Here is an 8,864-nt window from a genome sequence, read left to right as displayed (position 1 = left end):
GGCGCCGCCATCTTGGGGAGGTCGGTGCCACACCCGGGGGCGGGGCCGGGGCCGTGGGCGCCGCCATGTTGGGCGCCGCGTGCGCGGGTAACATGGGGGTGCGCGCATGCGCGGTGTGCGCGGGTGTGCAAGGGAGGGACGCGAGTGTGCAAGGGATGTGTGTGTGACACTGCATGGGTGTGCAAGGGATGTGTGACACTGCATGGGTGTGCAAGGCATGGGGTGTGTGTGACACTGCATGGGTGTGCAAGGGATGTGTGACACTGCATGGGTGTGCAAGGCATGGGGTGTGTGTGACACTGCATGGGTGTGCAAGGGATGTGTGTGACACTGCATGGGTGTGCAAGGCAGGGTGTGTGTGTGACACTGCATGGGTGTGCAAGGCAGGGGGTGTATGACAGCATGGCAGGGTGTGTGTGACACTGCATGGGTGTGCAAGGGATGTGTGACACTGCATGGGTGTGCAAGGCATGGGGTGTGTGTGACACTGCATGGGTGTGCAAGGGATGTGTGTGACACTGCATGGGTGTGCAAGGCAGGGTGTGTGTGTGACACTGCATGGGTGTGCAAGGGATGTGTGTGACACTGCATGGGTGTGCAAGGCAGGGGGTGTATGACAGCATGGCAGGGTGTGTGTGACACTGCATGGGTGTGCAAGGGATGTGTGACACTGCATGGGTGTGCAAGGCATGGGGTGTGTGTGACACTGCATGGGTGTGCAAGGGATGTGTGTGACACTGCATGGGTGTGCAAGGCAGGGTGTGTGTGACACTGCATGGGTGTGCAAGGGATGTGTGTGACACTGCATGGGTGTGCAAGGCAGGGGGTGTATGACAGCATGGCAGGGTGTGTGTGACACTGCATGGGTGTGCAAGGCAGGGTGTGTGTGTGACACTGCATGAGTGTGCAAGGGATGTGTGACACTGCATGGGTGTGCAAGGCAGGGTGCGTGTCCTGCAGTGTGTGTGCAGGCCTGGGCGTGCTGCTCTGCGCACCCACACACATCCCCTTGCACACTCACTCACTGTCACCCCCCAGCTCTGCTGCACGTGCAGGGCACGGTGTGTGTCCATGTTCAAGGGCTGGCGCCCCTCGCACACTCCTCTTCCACACCCACACAGGACCCCCTGGGCTCCCTCATCACCACCATCCCCTTTATTGTGCCGTGGGAGCAGCAGGGCCCTCCCGATGTCCCTCCTGATGTCCCTCCCACTGTCCCCCTGCCACCCCCAGCCCCACCAGCCGCTCGCTGCCCTCCCAGAGTGCCCGTGCCAGGCGGTCATCACGGCCTGCCGGCCATGGCAGCCGGGGGCCACAGTCAGTGAAGTAGCGGCCACTGAGGGGCTCGAGGCCCTCCTGTGTGGCGCAGTCCAGCACCACCTGTGCCCCCTCGGACGGGTCCAGGAACAGCAGCCAGGCCAGCGGCAGCAGCAGCGGCTTCAGCCACAGCGGCGCGTGCCGGAACAGAGAAGTGTTGACGAACCCTGTGGGAGATTGGCACATATGGAGCGTCCCCCATGGACTGTCCCCCATGGAGCGTCCCCCTGTGTGCCCCAGTGGATGGGCACCTAAGGGAGATGGCCAAGGTGGCCTTGGCATGGGCAGCACGGCTGTGATTGTCCCCAGGCACTGCCACGCTTGTCCTGGCCGTGCAAGGCCGGGGAGGGGGTGTGTGGGTGTGCCCCATGTGAGGACACGTGCAAAGGGAGATGCCATGCAAAGGGACACATATGAGAAGGGACACACTGTATAAAGGGATATGTTGTGCAAAGGGACACTGTAAAAGGAACACACTGTATAAAGGAGCACAGTGCAAGGTGACAAGGTGCAAAGGGACATGCCAAGATAAGGGACACACCATGAAAGGAGACGCTGTGCACAGGGACACACGCAAAGGGCCGCACAGCACAACAGGAAGATGCTCCCCGTGCAGGAATTCCCTGTGATACAGCAGCAAAGCACAAGGCCACCCCCACAGAGGGACACAACGGGACACAGAGGTGTGCAGATCACAGACAGACACCAAAGGCGAGCTGGGTCCTACCTGGGTGCACGGCGTAGCAGGTGACCTGTGTGCCCTGCTCACGCGTGGCCAGCTCACGGGCGTGCAGCACGTTGGCCAATTTGCTGTCACAGTAGTCCTGGAAGGTGGAGAACAGCCCCGAGGGCGGCCAGCCCAGGGATTCAGGGTGCAGGCGGCCGGCGCAGTGAGCGCTGGAGGCCACGATGACCACCCGGCTGGGAGCGCAGCTCCGCAGCCGCTCCAGCAGCAGCTGGGTCAGCAGGAAATGGCCCAGGTGGTTCACCTGGAAGGGGAGGCTGAAGCCATCCTCTGTCGTGCCCCCGATGCTCACCCCTGTGGAATGAGGAGGCAGTGGCAGCTCATGGTGGTGTCCTGGGGGTGCAGAGGGGATTTGGAGTCCCAGCACTCACCTGCGTTGTTGATGAGGAGGTGCAGGTGGGGCTCCTGCCGCAGGAAGGTGCTGGCAAAGGCTCTCACCGAGCGCAGGCTGGCCAGGTCCAGATGCATGAACAGCACCTCGTTGTTCCCTGTCTCCTGTGGGCACAGCAGGGCCTGGGGCAGGGCCAGGGGGACAGCCCGGGGGGGGGTGCTCTGCCCTGGGTGGGGGCTGGAGACAGCCAGGGGCAGGGGGATGTTCTGGGAACCGGATCTGGCCCAAGGGCTGCAATGTGCTGGGACCCCCAGCATGGGAAGCTGCAGCCATTCCCGGGGTACAGTGTGCCCCTCTCTTGGAGTATCTCGGGGTGCCTGGTGATGCCCTGTGGGGGTGTCTGAGGGGTTGTTCCCGGGGTATGCCATGGAGGTCTCCTGGGAGTGCCTGGGGGTTTCCTGGATGTACCCATGGAGGTGTTTTGGGGTTTACTCATGTGATGCTCAGAGATGTCCTGTTGGGTGTCTTGGATGGTGTCCTGGGGGTGCCCAGGGGTATCCCAGGAGTGTCCTGGAGCTGTCCCTTGGTTGCTGGGCTGCATGTGTGTGCCACGGGGGTATCCTGGGAGTGTCCTGGAGTTGCTCATGGGGTGCCAGGGCTGCCCTGAGGGTGCCCTAGGGATGTTTGGGAATGTCCCGTGGGTAGGAATGCCGGGGGTTCCCCGGGGGTGCCGGTGTCGGCGCTCACCCTGCGGATGCGGCTGGCGGCGGCCTCTCCCCGCCGGGCGCTGCGGGTCGCCAGGATAACGCGGGCCCCGCACCGGGCGAGCTCCAGCGCCGTGGCCGCGCCGATGCCGCTGCTTCCCCCTGCGGAGCGGAGCGCGGGGGTGAGCGGGGCCAAGGGCCGCACCGGGGCCCGTCGCGGGTCCCTGCCGGTCGCTGCCGGCGCTCACCGGTGACGATGGCGGTGCGGCCGCGCAGCTCGGGGCGGGCGCGGGGCCGCGGGGCGCTGCGCAGCCCGTGCCGGAGCAGCGTGTACAGTGCCAGCAGCAGCCCCGTGCCCAGCAGCGCCCACCCCATCCCGTCGTCGTCGCCGTTCCGGGCAGCTCCGGCCCGGCCCGGGCCCGCCCCGCAGCGCTGGGGCCGCCCCGCCCCGCTCCCGCATCCCCGCCCCGCCGGGACGGAGCCACGGGCGGACGGGGCAAAGTCCGCGCGGCTCCAGGCGACCGGAGAGGTGGAGTCGTGGCGCCGGTGGAAGCAGAGACAGACAGAGGGTGAGTGCGGGCCAGCGCTGCCCCCCTGATAAATACGCCGGGAGACCGGTCCTGCCCCGGGGGGTGGGAGATCACAGAATCTGGGGGTGGTTCCGGTGGAAAGGGACCATCGGAGGTCATCTAGTCCAGCCCCCCTGCTCGAGCAGCGTTCCCTGGAGCACTGAGAGCTGTGCCTGGATGACTGAGTAGCTCCAGGGATAGGCAATCCGCCACCTTTTGGGGCAGCCTGTTCCAGTGCTTAGGCACTTGCATGGTAAAGAAGTTCTTCCTCATGTTCAGGTGTAACTTCCCTTGCTCCTGTTTCTGCCCTTGCCTCTTGTTCTATTGCTCAGGACCCCTGAGAGAGCCTGGCTCCATCCATCCTCTAACACGCCCCCTTCAGATCCATGTAGTTGAGAGTAAGATCTCCTCAGTCTGCTCTTCTCCGGGCTAAACAGGCCCAGCTCCCTCAGCTTTTCCTCATAAATGAGGTGCTCCAGTCCTCTGATCTTCCAGGACACTTTCAAGCTGTCTCTCCTACCCTGAGTAGCCCAGAACTGGATGTGCCCCATCCCTGGAAACATTTGAAGTGAGGTTGAAGATGAGTTGAAGATGTCCCAGCTCATTGCAGGGGTTGGACTTGATGACCTTCAAGAGTCCCTCCCACCTCAACCAATTCCATGATTCAATCACCTTCCGGTCCTCACCCCCTTCCCTATCAGCATCCTCCCACATCCCAGGCAGGACACCAGGGTCCCTCCATCCCATCCCATCCCACCCCAGCCTTGTCCCCCAGCTCAGGCTCCTCTGCAGTCAGACACTCTGGGGAAGCTCCAGGTTGTGGTGACACGAGTGAAGACAGACAATCGAGAAAACAGAATGTGAAGTATTTTTTTTTTATATACAGAATACAGGAAAGTTTCTGTAAAGTCTAAAACGTTACAATTACTATGTACAGTGGAACTAGCTGTTCTGCTGCGGGGAGGTGGCAGAGAAACAAAAGAGACAGACAGGTTACGACAAACGATCTGCTACAATAGACAATTTGAGGAACGTCATACCACATGTAGCACTGTACACAGCTTTAAAACATTGAAAAATGCCATCACTGATGTATTTACACAGAATCCAACACTTTTCCTTATTTGAAATAAAAAATAGGATGGACACCAGGAAAAGAACTCATTTCTCACTGCCCATAATACACAGTAGCTACTTGTAGTGCAACCATAGCAGGGAGGGATGGGAAAAATAACTGTGGGAAGAAGAGCGCTTCTTTACATTAAATAAAACAATGATATTGTATAGATTTGCTGTATGAAAACTGTATTTCTCTTTTAATATAAAACTATTGTCACTGGCACAAAATAGAACAAGTTTCTGATTATTTTACAACTGCATGGGAACTATCTGTCAGAGAGAGTCCTCGAGTCAGACAGCGGTCACCCCTCGCTCTGACACGTCCTGCTCTCACTGCAGTTTTCCTTTTAAAATGAAATGTATAGTACAAATATATGTGCAAATGCCCCTAAAACTTGAGCAAAAAAGAAAAATTAAAAAAAGTTAAACGTTCTTCATTTCATGCAAACGGCGTGTGAACAGTCTCTGGGCCGACACAAGAAAAATCCCACCTCGGTTTGTACATTTTTGCATTGTAAAGAGTCTGAGGGCGTTTTCCTTACTCCAAAAAGCTCTCTTCCTAAAAATTCCTAGGGAACTGAGTTGGACCGCAGCACGGGCACCTGGTGGGGTTTCAGAGAAAGCTTCTCCTCCAAGTCCATATCTTGTACTAAGGCAGTGTCCCCCTTGGGCTGTTTGGTCGCAAATTCGGTGATGCTGAAAACGAACTGCAGGCAGCCCAGCTTGATGTAACTGCCGTGGTGGAGCAGGGCTGTGCCCTCCCAGCCAGCCCCGCTGCCCCCGATCAAACTGGAGCTGCTGGCTTTGCAGTTACAGGGTTTCCGATGCTGCCCTTGTGCCTGTGCATTCATCACAGCAGCTTCTTCATGCGCCTCCTCTTCCTGTTTTCTGCTTTTATGTCGTTCTGGGAAAGAAGAAGTAAAATGGTAAGGTTTGGGCAGGTCAGCAGCAGCTTGTTTTCATCGACAAGGGTTACTACTGAGGTGCTTCATGGGTAAGATCCTCCAGCCATGGGGGATTTCAGTCTGCAGTGAGGAGCTGATCAAAAGGAAATGGGAATCTGCTCACAGCTTTGTAGAGGCTGAGGCATTTACACATCTATTTTGGCAGCCCAAAAAGAGGAAGCTGATCAGGTGGAGAGCAGGAGTGAGCCATGCAGGGACAGAATGCCTGCAGTACAGCCCAGATCTGCTCACAGCCTGGGAACAGAGGACATGCAGGGGGAAACGTCTCAGGCCTGCTCCAAACTGGCTGCTCATTGAGTCCTGGAGCTTGGTAACTCCAGCACTGGAGGCTGGAGTGGGGTTTAGGTCAGAGCACAGAGCTCTCCAGGCTGCAGAGGAAGGTCTTGCATAACCCCAGCTGAGGGCTGTGGCAAGGCTCCCCTTTTTGCAAGGGGTGCACCAGCCTGTGCAGAACAAGGGGCACCACCTGCTCCTGCCCCTCTCTCAATTAACTCCCTGTTAAGTGGGGGCACATGGGGCTGGTGCTGCCTCAACACTCACTTATCACACTCTGCACTTTGGCAACAATACTGCTGGGAGGAGTGGGTGTCATCTTCTCCGAGAAGTCACACGAATACAGAACATTGTCCACGGTCGTCCCATGCTCACTGTAGTTCAACAGCTCGTAATGCTTCGTATTCTGAAAAGAAAGGGAACAGGAGGGAATAAAGACATAGAACGGTTTGGGTTGGAAGGGACCTTAAAGAGTATCTTGGTTTCAGCCCCTGCCATGGGCAGGGACACCTTCCACTATCCCAGATTGTTTCAAGCCCCATCCAACCTGGCCTTGAACACTGCCAGGCATGGGGCAGCCACAGCTTCTCTGGGCACCATGTGCCAGGGCCTCTCCACCCTCACAGGGAAGCATTCCTTCCTAATACCCTATCTAAGCCCACCCTCTGACAGTCAGAATGAATGGATTCTGCCCATACACACCTCTCTGGAGCACTGAAACACAACCCCTTCTCCCTGCTGCCAATGGTGGTCAAATAACAGCTGGTAAATATCCTCCAGCTTCAGAGGCCACCAACCCAATCCCCCTGCTCACAGAACAGCCAGCCTTCCTGCAGGAGCTGCTTCCTGGCAGAGAAGGAGGGCCAAAGGGAAGTGAGTTTTACCTACTGCACTTGAACCAACACATCTTTTGGAAATGGGATATTCAAGCTGATGCTCACAAAAGCGAGCATTTTACAGGCACACCTGATGCAAACTTGGCCCAAGACCTGTGCCTAGCAGGAAGAGATGAGCTTTGGAAAGCAAGCACAAGATGGCAAGCGGGCTGCCACGTGGTGCAGCAGCCTCAGGACAGAGGCAGTCTGGGATTCACAGGCCTTGTGCAGACGCTGAAATGCCAGCAGACATTACCGTGACACGCAGCGTTACACAAGCGGCGTCACGCTCAGCTGAGCTTTGTGCAGGATGTTGACAGAGTGGAGGAGATTTCAGGTTAGCTCACAGAAATCATCCGAGAGCTCAAGACCTTGTCCCTCAGGGACTACAAGGCTTTAATCAAGTTACAAAAACTCCACATGCACAAGGGAGTAGGTTTTGAAGTAACCTGCTACGCTGCAGAAGGAGAACCTGCAGAGAGAGCTCTAGGAAGGGGAATTTTCCCTCTCCAGAGTGACCACAGCCATACAAGACCTGCAGGGTCAAAGGTCAGTGCCTGGAGCCTGATTTATGATGGACCACTGTGAGGAGATGCTTCCACACAGATCTAAGGTCAGCATCCCATTAGTGAGTGTGTTTGGTAGCTTGCAGGGCACTGGAGGAATGGCTAAAGCTGGCTGTGGGTTAATCCTGGATCCTGCTCTGGAGCTGGTTGACAAATGGTGATATAAAAGGCTCGATCTTGCTTCAAAGACCGTTTCCATGCTAGGAGACATCTCCAGCAGTGCTGTTACTGGCAGGCCCGCTGGTCTGTTTACTTCAAGAACAAACTAATCTCTGGGCTGTAGCTAAGTAGAAACTGTAGGTTTCTGTTTATGCTGTGAGCTTAGCTGAAGTTTTAGCTAAATAAGTAATTTATAGAGAACTGCAGACACTATGAAAGCTTTGTTCCCCCATCACACCTGAAAACACGGGATTCAGAGCAGCTCCTTGGTTTGTTCCAGCTGAGGTTCGATGTTGACACCTAAAGTTTAGCTTTTATTAACAACACTTCCAGATCAAAAAGTATCAGACCATGTCTGTGTCCTTTTCTTTCCCCAGACACCAGCAGTGACAGTGCTGACTTGTGGCCAGTCCTTGCCCACAGGCAGTTAGCTCAGAGAAATCGTGCTGGCAGAGCTCTGTGCTTCAGAAAAGGGTTTGACAGAAAACGCTGACACAGCCTCCACTGGAGTAAAACCATTCACAGCCCTGGCTCTTACTTTGTAGTCCACAAAAAGAGCACCACACAAAGACAACCTGCTGCCTGCATCTCCAGCTCCCACTGCCATGCACACCAAAAAATAGTAATAATAATAATAATAATGGAAAAAAAAATCACTCAGGCACTCACCTCATCATAGAATATACAGGCGTGTTTGCCAGACACATAGTTACAGTGACCATAGCTTGTAAGGCACACATCCATATCAGCTCCTGTCATGGGGGAGGACAAAACAGGCTCAGTTCGTATTGGGAAAAAAAAAAAAAAACTGTCAGGCAGCAGAGAACAACAGACAGAATTAAACTTCAATTAGCAAAACAACAGGGGAGCAACTGCTTTTGTCCTGCTCCCAGGACTGCATGAATAATGCTTCCATAAGCCACCAAAAAAGTTTCAGTGGGGGAAGGGAGCCAGCAGCTCCACAAAGATTGAAGAGCATTTCAGTGCTCCTGGGTCTACCCACAGCACCAGAAGAATCTAAGCAACAAGAAACAAAACCTGCAAGCAAACCATAACTCTCATCTCCATCAGTCAGGCATTAAAACTCCACGACAGCTGTTCTAGTTATGACACCAGGTGACAGAGCTGCCACCCACACAGATTCAGGCAGATGGGGGATTTCCACACTTCTTGGTAGTGCAGAATCCCTGTACAAGTGGCCATAATAATGAGTCTGTTTCCTTTGACACCCATTTGGCAAA

General features: G+C 55.7%; 2 protein-coding genes across 2 annotated transcripts in view; both read right to left on the bottom strand.

Annotated features, from left to right (window-relative positions):
• Window positions 1–816: 816 nt before the first annotated feature.
• Window positions 817–3,682, bottom strand: DHRS13 (dehydrogenase/reductase 13). The gene is made up of 5 exons (XM_032129529.1): window positions 3,346–3,682; window positions 3,141–3,259; window positions 2,434–2,557; window positions 2,045–2,356; window positions 817–1,484 (listed from the first exon to the last, which is right to left on the bottom strand). The coding sequence occupies exons 1-5, from the start codon at window positions 3,470–3,472 to the stop codon at window positions 1,156–1,158; spliced, it is 1,011 nt and encodes a 336-aa protein (XP_031985420.1). The 5' UTR covers window positions 3,473–3,682; the 3' UTR covers window positions 817–1,155.
• Window positions 3,683–4,516: 834 nt separating this feature from the next.
• Window positions 4,517–8,864, bottom strand: part of PHF12 (PHD finger protein 12) — a 32,143-nt gene continuing 27,795 nt past the window's right edge. Inside the window, exons 13-15 of the mRNA XM_032129523.1 lie at window positions 8,293–8,375; window positions 6,291–6,429; window positions 4,517–5,689 (exon numbers count right to left, since the gene is read on the bottom strand). Coding sequence (XP_031985414.1) covers window positions 5,355–5,689; window positions 6,291–6,429; window positions 8,293–8,375 — 557 coding nt within the window. The 3' untranslated portion in view covers window positions 4,517–5,354. The remainder of the gene's footprint in view (window positions 5,690–6,290; window positions 6,430–8,292; window positions 8,376–8,864) is intronic.

Source organism: Corvus moneduloides, chromosome 20 (assembly GCF_009650955.1).
Source record: "Corvus moneduloides isolate bCorMon1 chromosome 20, bCorMon1.pri, whole genome shotgun sequence".
Classification (NCBI taxonomy): Eukaryota; Metazoa; Chordata; class Aves; order Passeriformes; family Corvidae; genus Corvus; species Corvus moneduloides.
The sequence above is the reverse complement of the archived record's forward strand: the minus strand, read 5'-3'. Positions and strand labels throughout refer to the sequence as shown.